The sequence below is a fragment of the Symphalangus syndactylus genome, chromosome 2, assembly GCF_028878055.3.
Source record: "Symphalangus syndactylus isolate Jambi chromosome 2, NHGRI_mSymSyn1-v2.1_pri, whole genome shotgun sequence".
Taxonomy (NCBI): domain Eukaryota; kingdom Metazoa; phylum Chordata; class Mammalia; order Primates; family Hylobatidae; genus Symphalangus; species Symphalangus syndactylus.
Window position 1 is genome coordinate 109,475,825 of NC_072424.2, and position 15,727 is coordinate 109,491,551.

At 39.1% G+C, this 15,727-nt stretch overlaps 1 protein-coding gene across 1 annotated transcript in view; it reads left to right on the forward strand.

The window, feature by feature from the left end:
- ENPP3 (ectonucleotide pyrophosphatase/phosphodiesterase 3) overlaps positions 1-15,727 on the forward strand; it is a 90,809-nt gene that overhangs the window by 18,057 nt on the left and 57,025 nt on the right. The window contains exons 5-9 of the mRNA XM_055264267.2: positions 453-513; positions 5,612-5,709; positions 10,764-10,843; positions 13,698-13,817; positions 14,681-14,790. Of these exons, the coding sequence (XP_055120242.2) occupies positions 453-513; positions 5,612-5,709; positions 10,764-10,843; positions 13,698-13,817; positions 14,681-14,790 (469 nt within the window). The remainder of the gene's footprint in view (positions 1-452; positions 514-5,611; positions 5,710-10,763; positions 10,844-13,697; positions 13,818-14,680; positions 14,791-15,727) is intronic.

Here is a 15,727-nt window from a genome sequence, read left to right on the forward strand (position 1 = left end):
CTACAAAAAATACAAAATTACCTGGGTGTGATGGCATACGTCTATAATCCCAGTTACTTGGGAGGCTGAAGCAGGAGAATCGATTGAACCCAGGAGGTGGAGGTTGCAGTGAGCTGAGATCACACCATTGTACTCCAGCCTGGGGAACAAGAGTGAAAGTCCTTCTCAAAAAATAAATAAATTAAATAAATAAATAAATAAATCCCCTCTGTTTCTCTTAGTAAAGATAGACTTCCAGGTATTCAGTTAGTGCAGATTACTGGTCTCTGCAAGTCACTAGAGGCACTGCCTTTGCCAACAAGTGAAAATGCACTTTACATGTTTTGGAAGAAATTAGTCATGGGAGTAACAGAAATTAAGTAGTTTGGAAAGATCATGTCCATTGAACACTTGCTTCTCATTTCTTGTCTGTGGTGCAGCAAGTATCAAGATTTCGATCTTATGCTTTTCAGGAGAAACCTCATGGCTGGAAGAAAACTGTGACACAGCCCAGCAGTCTCAGTGTCCAGAAGGGTGAGCATGACTGATACAGGGATTTTTATCCTCCTTAAACAAAGGTGCACGTAAGAATGCAGTTAGTTGAGACACAGAGTGGAATTTCCCCCACTTCATGTACATTTCAAAACAGAATAGTTCACAAAAGGTTAGATTTCTTGTGGCTTCCAAGTTCGAATGGACTTTTGTTTGCTTTATTTTTTTACAAAGCCCTTTTATATTAATTTATTATATTCATGTCTTACAACGATGACTTTATTTTGTTTTTGTCTTTGAGACAAGGTCTTGCTCTGTTTTCCAAGCTGGAGTGCGGTGGTGCAATCACAGCTCACTGCAGCCTTGACCTCCCAGACACAGGTGATCCTCCCCATCTCAGCCTCCTAAGTAGCTGGGACTATAGGCACACCACCATGCTTGGCTAATTTTTTATTTTTCTCTTTTTTTTTGTATAGATGAGGTTTCACTAGATTGCCCAGACTGCTCTCAAACTCTTGAGTTCAAGTGACCTACTTGCCTTGGCATCCCAAAATGCTGGGATTGCAGGCGTGAGCCACTCTACCCAGCCACAGTAATGACTTTAAAAAATTGGTTGGAATATTAAATAGGTAATACTCCAAAGGTCTTATGGTCAGGATTGAAACTTAGCTTGAAATTACTTCTGCCAGAACTCCTTTTCCTTTTTTAAATAACGTAATTCCTGTCTTCTTTTTTTAAATAAAGATAGGATCTCGCTATGTTGGCTAGGTTGATCTTGGTCTCCTGGCCTCAAGCAATCCTCCCTCCTGGGCCTCCCAAAGTGTTGGGATTACAGCCGTGAGCCACCATGTCTGGCCAGAACTCTTTTCTTTTAACATCTTGGCGCCTCAAATTTCTTCTTGTTGAGAGCAAGGAAAGAGGTTTGTGCAGGCCTTGAAATGAAAGGAGGTCCTTGAAGGGTGAATGAGGAGAGCTTTGTCAGGGGGCACAGGTGATGAACACATGAGGTGACACTCCTACCCCACCCCTCCCATGCATCTTTTCCACATGTTTATCAGGGCTGCTCCACTGACTGCCGGGGCCTGGAAACGTGCATCACTTCAAGCCAGCATGGATTCCCCATTTCTCCATCCATCCCTCTGCCCTTCACACTTTTCTGGGCCAAGTAATGGGAGAATGGTGGAAGGGTGGATGAAAAAGAAAGGAATACCTGGCTTTAGGAGGAATTGGTAGAGGCAGTTTTTAAATTTAAGTTTTATAATTATGATGATGATGATGATGATGATGAGATAGGGTCTCACTCTGTCACCAGGCTGGAGTGTAGTGGCACGATCATAGCTCACTGCAGCCTCAAATTCCTGGGCTCAAGCTATCAGCCCATCTCGGCCTCCTAAGTATTTGAGACTACAGGCATGGGCCACCACACCCAGCTAAAAATGTTTTTGTATTTTTTTGTACAGACAGGGTCTCACTATGTTGCCCAGACTGGACTCGAACTCCTGAAGTGATCCTCCTGCCTTGGCCTCCCAAAATGCTGGGATAACAGGCATGAACTACTGTGCTGGACAGTGGAGGCATTTTTCATTTCAAGACAGGATCTCATTCTGTTGCCCAGGTTGGAGTGCAGTGGTGTGATCATGACTCATAGCAGCTGCCACCTCCCAGCCTCAAACAATTCCCTCACCTCAGCCTCCCAAGTAGGTGGGACTACAAGCGTGTGCCACCATTCTCAGCTAATTCATGTATTTTTTGTAGAGACAGTGTTTTTCCATGTTGCCCAGGCTGGCCTCGAACTTCTGGGCCCAAGTGATCCTGCCATCTTGGCCTCCCAAAGTGCTGGGATTATAGGCATGAGCTGCTGTGTCTGGCCCAGTGGACGCATTTTTAAATAGTGTTATTTCATTTTAAAAATTAGTATGGATAATGTGCCTGTTTTTGTCCCATGCTGCTTTGGTTTGTAGCTCAGATTCAGCTGCTCTCTTCGCACCTTGTGGGTGGGAGAGTGAAGGATTAGAATAAAATGAGAGGAGTTTGAGTCTGATTTTGCCTGTAGGTCTTTTGCACTAGTCACTTCTCTGAGCTTCATCTATGAAACTGAAATAATAACAATGCCAGGGTCAGATGATTTCATGTGAGAATTAAATGACCTAAAGCAAGGGAATATGCTTGGTGAGTTATCAAACAGTAGGTTAATTTTAGTTCTAGTGCATGGTACATAGTAGGTACTCAAGAAATTGTTAATATTTTTCTAGTGAAATTTTTCTGTAGTCACTTGTTTTATTAGATGAACCTGATACTTGAATCTATTAAGGTGTGCCCATGGCCTTTTCTTATGGTTCAGATTACACTGTCAATTAATCTCTGAAAAGCATACTAATACCAGCTAACATTCATATAGTTCTTACTATTTACCAATTTGTACTTTACACAATAGTCATCTTACATATTAGTCCTTATAAAAACCCTCTGGCTCTATTATCTCCATCCTCATTTTACAAAGAATGAAATGGAGGCAAAAGCTGTGAAATCACTTGCCCAGTGCTGCATTGCTAGTGATTGCTGGAAGCAGGAAGCAAACCCAGGAAGTAAGGATCCAGAGTTTCCGTGGCATAACGCTCCCTCAAGTCATAGGCTGAGCCTGTGATGCTGTGCAATTCATCAGAAGAAGGGGTAAGGGGCTGAATAAGGGGAAGAATTGTTTGAGGCACCAAGACTCCCTCACCTGTTGATAACCGGGAGGAGAGAGACATTAGGTGAGCAGGAAGGTTTTCACTAAAGTCTTTGTAAAGAGTCTCAACAAACCTAGACGACTAAGCCCAAATGATTACTTAGAATGGCCTTCTCCAAACTGGCAAATCACTGTCCACCTGAGGATTTGAGAGCTGGAGCAGCATCCCAGAGAAATTACAGGACTGATTTGGCAACCTTGATGCAAGGCAAGACTAGAAAGGAACCTGGTGAGGAAAGGGGTGGTGGTGGTGGTCGGTAGGACACTGACCATTGCTTACAATCCCCTCATTCTCTTTATTCCATTGAAGTCATTCCTACCTATACCTTCCATCCCTGCATGGAAAATGGACCATGATAATTCTGCTCACTATGAATAATATGTGCTGCTAAAAATTTTAGTGGCTGAAGACATTACATAAAACCCTCTTGCCAGACATTTATGCTAGTATTCTCTTTGCTTGTTTGCCTTACTATTTTGCTAGTGATCATAGTATAGTAAGGAGCTTAGACTCTTAAATCAGACAGATGTGAGCCAACAGCCTAGCTCTGCCCCTACTGGCGGTGGGACACCTTGGGTAAACTACCTGATCCTGGTGAAATAATAGATCTGAGATGACAGTTCTTGGCATGTAGTGAGCTCTTACTCAAGCTTCATCACAGGCAGTAAAAACAATATGGATGCAATGTTCAAGTTTTTTAGCAATCGGAGAAATAAAAATGAAAAGAAGATACAACTTTTACTCCATGAAATAATCAATACATCATGATTTGTGTATATAAAGTCCCAGCTACCTGTCGTGTTTATGAAAGTACTGTATAAGTTAATATCTACTGTTGGGAATGAATTGTGGCAATATTTTAGTCTCCTTTGAAAGTTCGTCATAAGACCAGGAAATGTGATCTTTATGTATTTATCTTTAGGAAATAATTAAGGGTGTTTTAGCTACAAGAATGTTCGTGTCAGCAGAATGTAAAATGCACTCTCTAGTTAGCATGGACAGGCAAGCGGGCCATTAAAAAAGGGGTGCATTGGATCTTTGGATTCCACTCTTGATCCCACAGACAGTTGACCCTGTCTTTAATCTTCCAAGTTATTTTAATGGCATATTTATGAATATAAAGTTTTTAATCAGAGTTACGTTAATGACTTTATGAAAAAAAGAAGTATTTTCTCATGCAAATTGCAGTAGGCCACTTTAATTTCTTCATGAATTTTCTGCACACTGCAGTTCAAATTGTCCCAGTTTTCCATTTTTATTTTTAAATTGAGGTATCCTATAGTTCATACACATGAAATGGTCCTATCTTAAGTGTATAATATGATGCAATTTGGAAATTCACTAAGCTATGTAACTTACCAATATAGAATATTTTCAACATATAGAATATTTCCACCATCCCAGAAAGATACCTCATGTCCCTTCCCATTGCTTACTTCCCAGAGACAATCACTGTTCTGATTTCTATCAACATACATTCCTGTTTTAGAATTTTATGTAAATGGAGTTAAACCACAGGCTGTCTTAGGTCGGAAACCTAATAACTTTCCAAATTGGAAAGTACTCAAGTGCCTATGGACAGTAGAATAAGTTCTGGTTTATTCATTCACTGGAATATTAGATAGCTATGGGAATGAATGATCCATAATTACTTGCAACAATATGGAGGAATCTCAAACATAATGTCGAGTAAAAGAATTGAGACTCCACAAAATGCATACTATATGATTTTATTTGCATATAAATGTAAGTACAAAAATAGACAAAGCTAATCTATGCTCTTGGAAATCAAGATACTGATCATCCTTGGTGGGGTGTGGTTTGGAGAGTTTAGTGACCACAGGAAGCACAAGCGTCCTGATAATATTCTGTTTCTTCATCTGGGTGATGACTACACAGTGGAGTTCAGTTAGTGAAAATTTATCAAACTATGCATCTGTGAAATGTGTGTGTGTATAACAGAAGTAAAATTTTAGGCCAGGCGCGGTGACTCACGCCTGTAATCCCAGCTCTTTGGAGGCCAAGGCAGGCAGATCACTTGAGGTCAGGAGTGGGAGACCAGCCTGGCCAACATGGTAAAACCCCGTCTCTACTAAAATATAGCCGGTTGTGGTGGCGTGCGGCTGTAATCCCAGCTACTCTGAGGCTGAGGCATGAGAATCGCTTGAACCCAGGAGGCGGAGGTGGCAGTGAGCTGAGATCGCTCCACTGCACTCCAGCTTGGGTGACAGAGTAAAACTGTGTCTCAAAAAAAAAAACAAAGAAAAACATAAAAAATGACAGTGTTTGGCTATGGCCCAAAAGTTACCCAATTATTTTACCTTAAACACAGGTCTAAAAAAGGATTGCAATGCTTTTGAGGTAAATATAACTATCCAAAACAATTGACAAATTTTGTTTTCCATTTTCAGGTTTGACCTGCCACCACTTATCTTGTTTTCTATGGATGGATTTAGAGCTGAATACTTATACACATGGGATACTTTAATGCCAAATATCAATAAACTGAGTAAGTCTTCTGTAAGTAGTGGCATGCAAATGATAACGACACCTAGTCAGTCAATCTCTAGATGATGCAACTTTCTTTCTGACTTTTAACGTTAGTGGTTTGTCTTAGCCTAGATCCTCTCTGACTTTACCACATGGTATCTACTTTCAGTCGGAAGTGTATTTTCACACTTGCTGGCTTCTCCTACCTTTATTTTGGTAGCATGTTCAGCCTTTGGTTGTTTATTTTGATTTGTTTTATATTTGAATGTAACTTCTGTCCTATGGAAATCTATTTGTGTGTACTGCCTTGAAAGTGATGTTTGTCAGACCTAGGTTCTGGGCCTTAGCAAGGTGAATATAACAAGAACCGGATCCTGAAGGAGCCTGGTGGGCTTAGTCAGATCCAGCACCTCCCACCATTTCAGCAGATGTCAAGTCCAGGATCTATTTCCAGTTCTAGAATCAAACTGCCTGCAACCTGACTCTACTGCTTGCTAGCTGTGAGGTCTCAGACAACTTTCCTTCACCTTTTAGTGCCCCAGTCTCTTCATCTGTGAAATGGTGACTTCCCACCTGACAGGATTACTCTGAGAATGTACAGGTAGCATTCAAAAAATAGCTGTTTGATATGTGGCACACAATGGGTGGTTTTAAGTTATAGTTATAATTCTTTTATTATCAACTTTATTATAATGTTGTACTTCTGTGTTAGGACACTTGGCCTTCACACAATTTAATAAAGGTAGTAATAAAGAGAAGTTGAGGCTGGATGTGGTAGCTCATGCCTGTAAACCTAGCACTTTGGGAGGAGGAGGCTAGAGCATCCCTTGAGCTCAGAAGTTTGAGACCAGACTGGGCAACATGGTGAGACCTCGTCTCTATTTAATAATTTTTTTTTAAAAAAGAAGTTGAGTACCCAAGGACACAGTGCTAAGAAGTGGCATAGTTAGTTATAACCAGAGAGCTAACTCCAGGGCACACACTCTTCACTGCCCTGCAATTCCTCTCTTTCTTCTCCCTCCTCCGAGGCCGTTTTATATCCCCAAAGTTCTCAAATTTTATGTCATTTTTACCAGTTTATTGTTTTTCTTTTTCTTCAAGTTATTAAAAATAGCTGTTTGACTCTGGGTAAGTTGATTGACTTTTCTGGGCCTCAGTTTCCTCATTTGTAAAATGAAATGACCAGATCTGATGATTTCTGCTGTTAATTCCAGCCCTAAAATGCCATGGTTGTAGGAAGATAGACCACTACTTCCTGCAACTCAAGGTACATTGTTTCTTCAGCTTCTCCCTCATTCCCTGAGGCAGATCTTTAGCAAAGAGATTGTTTTCCAAATCCAGGAACTGTCATTTTTCTGCTGAGTTATTTCATCCTAGAAAGTTAACTAACACTTCTCAGTTTCTATCTTATCTAAATTTGTCGTGATAAACTGGATATCAAATCTGGTGTCAAAAGGGAATTTGACTAGCCAGGGTGAACTGAACCTTTTCTAAAGTGAAATTCCTTGATTTGCTCATTCCATTGAGAATTAGAAATGACATCAATGAAATATTCAGCCACTAAGAGCTTTCTGCTTTTGATGTTTAAAATATTTTAAAACATTTAAAATATTTTTTAGTCGTGTAGACAACATCTTAATCCCCAAATGTGTGTGAAGCTATGATCAGCTAGGCCTACCTAGGCAAAATGGGGCTGTTAGTTTCTCGGAGGCCCGATTAAGAATAGATGTGGTAGGTAGGGGTACATATTCTTAGGACCTCCTGAGGCTGTTTTGAGGGAAAATTGAAAAAGGATAGATGTGGTTAAATAGGATTAGGATTATGTTAGTCTTGAGGTGAGGTATGTGACAGCAGGCCTTGCTGTTAAGGGAGTCCAGGGCCCCATCTCTAGGGTTTCATCAAGCTGCCTGAGTCGGGCCACCATGGTCGTGTAAACTGAGCCTAAACAATATCACAGAGCAGCGAGTCATATTAGTGACTATTAAGTGGATGAGGAAGTGGCTCTCTGAATCACACTCTAGTAAGGCAAGAACATTGTCTTGTCTTAGTGCAGGTGGCAGCAGACAAAGAAGGGCCAGGGCCAAGATCAGAAAACTGTCAAGTGGGATAGAGGTGATTTGGCCTATTTGGAAGACAGCCTTCCTGAAAAGTTAGATGGGAAACTGTGGATAAAATAAGACTAGAAGTAGCAGGTAGACAGCAGAGATCCAGCAGGTGACATATGCAGAGTTTTAGAGATTAGAGTTTGCAAGGTTGGCATTCATGAACAGCAGAGCTATTATATTGGCCATAGCAGATGTCATTTGCTGTCTGCTTTTTAAATTTTGTTAAGAATGCATAACATGAGATCTATCCTCTTAACAGATTTTTTTCAGTGTACAATGCAGTATTATTATCTATAGTCATAACGTTGTACAGCAGATCCCTAGAATTTACTTATTTTATAAAACTGAAATTTCATATCCATTGATTAACGATTCCACATTTCCCCCTTACCCAGCCCCTGGAATCCACCATCCTGTTCTTTGCTTCTATGATTTTGACTATTTTAGATAACCTCATATAAGTGGAATCATACAGTATTAGTTCCTTTGCAAAAGCAACTGCTCATTGGTTTATTGCATGTCTTTCCAGAAGTAGTCTGTTCAAGTATAACTTAAATTATTCATATTTGGAAGAAACCATGGTAGAAGACTGTGCTTTCTGTAGACTTTCTTCAGTAGCTGTGGTTCAAGGGCAGGTGATACAAAGCAGTAGCTTGGGTCTATAGTCAGCAGATGTGTCTTGTTTATGACATCATATAACTAGGGCGGGTGCCATGCTTTTACAATACCAGTAGCTTAATTTACATTTTATTTTATCCTCTAGCTTTACCCATTTAAGAATTTGAGTTTGCCACCCATGTTTCAAGCATATTAAAGCAGAAACTGACTTTATGTATCTGTTCATTGTATGAATTTTTTCCCACTTAAATTATTTTAATTGTGTAAGTGGACTAGATCTCATTTTATTTTCTTGTTATATGACTTCTTAACAATATTAAATATCTTTCCCTAATTGAGATCAAGATTTACTTATTGGTGGTATTGATTAAGTAAGAAAAATAAACGTTATTTTAATCTTATGTTTTATAAATTAAGTCCTGGAGCAGTTCTCAAACTTAAATACATTAGGATGACCTGGGGTGCTTGTTAAAAATGTAAATTTTTAGCCAGGCACAGGGGCTAAAGCCTATAATCCCAGCACTTTGGGAGGGTGAGGCAGGTGGATCACTTGAGGCCAGGAGATCGAGACAAGCCTGGCCAACATAACAAAACTCCATCTCTACTAAAAAATACAAAAATTACCTGGGTGTGGTGGCAGGCACCTGTAGTCCCAGCTACTTGGGAGGCTGAGGCAGGAGTTGAATTCAGGAGGCGGAAGTTGCAGTGAGCCGAGATCGCACCACTGCACTCTAGCCTGGGTGACAGAGACAGACTACATCTCAAAAAAAAAAAAAAAAGGAAAGAAAGAAAGAAAAGAAAGTAGATTTTTTTGAACTCCCTTTCCTTCATCTCCTACCTTCCAATCCCCATCAGAGAATCCTATGTAGTGGACTTGATATGGGGCCCTAGAAAGTTCTGAAGGAGGAAATTCCTGAATCAGAGTCTGGGAAGGAGACCAACCCCATGTCTATTTGAGAAAACACTCATTGTGTTCAGCAGCAAAGCTTGTGACTTTTTGGACGACAATCAATTTCATGTTTTGTTTTGACCTAAAGAGAATCGATAATGGTGAAGCTTTATTTTAGAAGTAGAGGCAACACAATTTTGCTGTGGAAAATTTCTTGTACTTCACTGCTGCAGGGGAAATAGCAATGTGCCCCAGTGGTTCTGACCTCTTTAAACAGGGTTATTGCACAGATTGAAAACAACAGAACAATGAAGCTAAATTACTGTCATACTTTGTGAAACACAGATCACAGGAAACTTCCCTGGTCTAATGGAAACTGTACTAAAAGTAAGAAGCAGTAAAGTTAGCTTAATTTGTAAACAGTACTACATGACATGGGCTTATGCAGTTATACAAGTGAAATCCTTTTTCGTTTGTCTAGACAGTAGTGTTGACTTTTGTTATATTAGATACTTTACATGTAAGAACTATCAGCTAGACGCCAATGCTATATAAAGCAAACAAACTGGCAGTGTATAATATAGAGTACATTTAGCTCAGGGGACAACACGCTATGGCCCGTAGGCCAAATCTGGTTCACTCTACTCGTTTGTGTATGGCCTGTCATATATACTGAGAATTGTTTTACTTATTTTAAAAATTATTTATTTATTTATTTATTTGAAACAGGATTTCACTCTGTCACCCACACTGAAGTGCAGTGGTGTGATGACAGCTCACTGCCGACTCCATCTCCTGTGCTCAAACAATCCTCCCACCTCAGCCTCCCAAGTAGCTAGGACTACACAGGTGTATGCCACCATGCCCAGCTAATTTTTAATTTTTATACAGAAACGGGGTTTCACTGTGTTGCTCAGGTTGGCCTCGAACTCTTGAGCTCAAGTGGTCTGCCGTCTCAGCCTCCCAAAGTGCTGAAATTACAGGTGTGAGCCACTGGGCCTAGTCTGTTTTACATTTTTAAATGGTTGGAAGAAAGTAAGAATATTTTGTGACATATAAAAATTACCTGAAATTCAAATTTCAATGTCCATAAAGAAAGTTTTATTGGAACATGACCATGTTCATTTGTTTATTTATTGTCTATGGATGCTTTGGGGCCTCAACGGCAGAGGGGAGGTGTTTCAACAAAGACCACATGGCCTTGCAAAGCGTAACATGTGTATCACTGGCTCTTCCAGAAAAAAATCTATACACCTTGATTTAGCTCACTCCTCTCCTAAAAGTCTGACATTCCCTGGAATGGAGGAAGCCTAGAGACCAGAATTTCAACCTCTTTCCATCTTTAATCCACTTTTTAGTTTGTTTTTTATTTTTCTGAGAGACTTTCATGTTCAGATTTTTAGTTATCCAAAAAACTGAAGAAAAAATAACTTCCTAATTTCTCACCATATTCTGTTGCAGAAACATGTGGAATTCATTCAAAATACATGAGAGCCATGTATCCTACCAAAACCTTCCCAAATCATTACACCATTGTCACGGTAAGTGCTTGACCCAGTGGTAAGACAGGCCAAAGACCAGAACTGACCACATAGACAGACATGTTTGGGCAGGAACTGACCGAGTTCTGTGACTTACCCTTCTCGAGCACATGTGGGGATAGTTCATGGCTGAATTCAGGCTGGGAAGGAATGGCACAATATGAGGCCAATCTAGGGCTGTGAGGCATGAACTATGAATAAGTGTCCAGCATTAGGTTAATTCACCTGTGTCGAGCCCAAAACAGACCCTTTGATGTGAGAAATACCATTTTCCTCTGGTCTTTCGATTGCCCTTTGTTTATCTGAAGGTCTACTGGGAACAGTAGGCTATATATAGGGACAACTACTTCGATGTGGGAAATTTTGTTCTTTCCTAGTCTTTTCATTACAATTAACTTGATAGAACTTCTTTTTCATAAATGAATTCACACTGTCTACCTCTCTTTAGATAAAGCAATAAAAGCAAGTGATATAAAAAGATGTAGGTAGAATGTATAAAAAGTATATAAAAAGATGTAGGTAGAACGATTTAAATGAGCTCAAATAAAAACTAAATTATTTAAGATAGATTTATAACACATTTTAAGGCATCTGCTGCCTCAAAGGATATTTGTGTCTTTATTACTTTGGGTTTTAATCTTTTATTACTATGGAACAGTAACTATGACATTTAAATTTTAACCCCCACACAAATGTATGTATATATTCTCATTACTTTCAGATTCTGTATTTGTGGGTGTTTGCTTACTCTCTAAAATTTATTTGTAATCCCCATATCAATAAGTATAGTGCATTTGTGGTCATTTGCAGCCATCACGAAGAAGCACAAAAAGTTGAGTTGCCCAATGCTATGTTCCTAGCTAAGGTCTAACCAGGAGACATTCTGCTTTCTTGTTTTAGCTATCATACTATAAACAAGTACCATTTTCACAATCTTACTGTCTATTGAATGTCATACTTTTTATATGCTGGTGCTTTTTTTGGGGGTGGTTTCACTGGTTAAAATGGTCCCCTTGCATAGTGCTGATGTGGTTTCTGGTGTTCCTAAGAGCAAGAAGGCTATGAATTGCCTAATATGTGTGTTAGGTAAACTTTGCTCAGGCATGAGTGATAGTGAACCAACAATATACATAAATAATGTGACTTTAAACAAAAACACTCATAAAAGAAGGTTATGTATTGATCAGAAGACAAAAATGTCGTAATCAGAGGCTCTCAGGAACCTAATTCTATATTTTTCCTAGGAGCAATGGTTCAGTAATCATTAATTTAGTGTTCATGACAACTTTATAGAATATAACTACCGTGAATAATAATAATTGACTATATATACATAAATATATACCATATATACATATATGTATACATAAAATAAGGGATTATGCATAAATGCAATTAATTTACTATTTATGTATTTTTATACATATATATGCATACATATTCATATACATAGCAATGTTCTAAAATAATGACCCTAAAATCTATAGGCATTTAATGAAAATGTGTGGAATGATTAAATAAATATGTGGGATTGGATTAAATAAATGATTGGATGGATAGGTGGGTGGATGGCAGGGAAGATGATAAAGACTTGGCAGGCTGCCTTTAAAATGCTGGTAACACCCTTTAATTCAATTTAGCCAAGATATTTGATATATAGAAAGCTTCTATCTAGTAAATTCCTTGCTGTTATTGATAATATAACCAGTGGCTAACCATTATTATAATACGGAGAACTTTAACAAACAGTTAATTAAACAGTTATTAAGCACACAAAAGTTATATTAACACCATCAGCACAAGCCATCAGCCTAATGTCACTTATTTGCTGCTATAAACTGTGGTAGAACTAGAAAAAAAAAATATATATATATATATATACACTCTTGGCCCTCCATATGTGTGGGTTCTGAATCCGTGGATTCAACTAACTGTGGATTGAAAATATTTGGGTGGAATCAACCTAAATGCCCATCAATGACAGACTAGATAAAGAAAGTGGTACATATACACCATGGAATATTATGCAGCCATAAAAAAGCAACTTCATGTTTTTTGTGGGAACATAAATGGAGCTGGAGACGATCATCCTTAGCAAACTAAATACCACACATTCTCACTTATTAGTGGGAGCTAAATGATAAGAACTTATTAACGCAAAGAGGAAACAACAGACACTGGGGTCTGCTTGAGGCAGGAGGGTGGGAGGAGGGAGAGGAGCAGAAAATGTAACTATTGAGTACTGGCTTAATACCTGGGTGATGAAATAATATGCACAACAAACCCCTATGACACATGTTTACCTAGGTAACAAACCTTCACATGTACCCCCAAACCTAAAATAACAGTGGAAGAAAGAAAAGAAAGACAGACAGAGACAGACAGACGAAAGAAAGAAAGAAAGAAAGAAAGAAAGAAAGAAAGAAAGAAAGAAAGAGAAAGAAAGAAAGAAAATATTTGGGAAAAAATTGCGTCTGTACTGAACATGTACAGACTTTTTTTGTCACTATTCCCTAACGAATACAACGATTGACACAGCATGTATATTGCATTAACTATTATAAGTAATCTGGAGATGATTAAAATATACAAGAGGGTATGCATAGGTTATATGCAAACCCCAAGCAGTGACTTAAACATCTTCTGATTTTGGTACCTGAGGGAGGTCATGGAACTAATGCCCTATGAAAGCCAAGCGATGATGATATCTCCCGATATTTAAGTTCAGGTCCAAGTGTTTTACATTGAAAGGTATATAGTACCTTTCTTAGATATGAGTAATAAATCGTGTGCTATTTTAATTTCTATTTTACTAATATTTTATCTTACATCTTTTTTGAAATTATCATTTTAGGGCTTGTATCCGGAATCACATGGCATCATTGACAATAATATGTATGATGTAAATCTCGACAAGAATTTTTCACTTTCTTCAAAGGAACAAAATAATCCAGCCTGGTGGCATGGGCAACCAGTATGTAGCATTCTACACGTGGCAACTGAAGTAACCTCCATTTCTCAGTGTGACAGGAGGTCACTTTTCTCACTCAGTGGAGCAAGTTCTATGTCACCCATCTAGTTTCTAAGGGCTGAGGGCGGGAAGGTGTTTTACCACTATTTGTAACTTGAATTTTTAAAACATTTATGGTTGTTAACTCAAATAGCTATGTTTAAACTTGGGTGTTGGGTTATAAATGTATCTATCTGGAAGTTACTCAGAAAGATTATCTGTTAATGTTTTTCCTCATTTTGTTTTGTAATTCTTTTTTTTCTTTCTTTTTTTTTTTTTTTTTTTGAGACAGAGTCTTGCTCTGTTGCCAGGCTGGAGTGCAGTGGTGTGATCTTGGCTTACTGTAACCTCCGCTTCTCAGTGGTGTGATCTTGGTTTACTGTAACCTCCGCTTCTCAGGTTCAGCCTCCCAAGTAGCTGGAACTACAGGCACACACCACCACACCCAGCTAATTTTTTTGTATTTTTAGTAGAGATGGGGTTTCACCATGTTGGCCAGGATGATCTAGATCTCCTGACCTCGAGATCCACCTGCCTCGGCTTCCCAAAATGCTGGGATTACAGGTTGTAATTCTTTTAAAGGGAGAGAGGAACCGTCCAATTTTACCAGTTTGAAAAAAATGATCTTGCTTCTCAGTAGCTTGCTATGTTTTTGATTTTTGAGGCAGATTCTTAGATAATTATATCTTTTAATTGCTACAAAGATTAAAATTTCAATTTTAATACATGTTGCAACTATTAATCTTGTTTAGTTTCTAGTAAGGTACACCATTTCTACCCAAAGTAATTATTGACTTTCGCTTATCCTAAATTTTCTCTTCTTACAGATGTGGCTGACAGCAATGTATCAAGGTTTAAAAGCCGCTACCTACTTTTGGCCTGGATCAGAAGCGGCTATAAATGGCTCCTTTCCTTCCATATACATGCCTTACAATGGGTAGTGAAGCACTTTCAGATATTCTCCCAGCTAGGCAGAAATGATCAGGATGTTTTTTGTCTTAATCTTGGCAGTAATTCTATTAATCAGTAGTTTAAGCCAAAAATCTTGGGAATCACCATTGATTCCTTTCCTTTATGTCACTCAAGCAGTCTCTCAGTAAATGCTTTTGGCTCTAATTAAAAATCTATGTAGCCTGAGAACTTTTTATTACCTCTAGCATTACCACTCTGGTTTGAGCTGTCATCTCTTGCCTGTATTAACTGCAGTTGCCTCTTTACTCATCTCTCTGCTTCTTATCCTTTATAATCTAGTCTCATCCCACCCACCAGAGGGATTCCTTTAAAATGCAAGTCCAGCCAGCTGCGGTGGCTCATGCCTGTAATCCCAACAGTTTGGGAGGCAGAAGTGGGCTGATCACCTGAGGTCAGGAGTTCAAGACCAGCCTGGCCAACATGGTGAAACCCTGTCTCTACTAGAAGAAAAAATACAAAAATTAGCATGCATGGTGGCGCATTACCTGTAATCCTGGCTACTCTGGAGGCTGAGGTGGGAGAATAGCTTGAACCTAGGAGGCAGAGGTTGCAGTGAGCTGAGATCAGGGGCTCCTGCAGTGTAGTCCAGCCTGGGCGACAGAGCGAGATTCCATGTCAAATGAATAAAATAACATAATAAAATTAAAATAAAATAAAATGCAAGTCCAATTATGGCATTATTTTGCACCAAAAACTTCAATGGCTCCCTGTGTCACTCAGAGTAAAAGCTTACAAGGCCCTGTGTGGCATGACCTCTGGTGTCCCCTTACCTCTCAGACCTCCCCTTCTGCTACTCCCTCGGGTGCTCGCTCTTAACTCCTTGGTGGACTTCAACATATTAGACTTGCTTCTGCTGCAGGACATTGCACTGGCTGTTTGCCCTCCCTGAGATGATTTGCTCC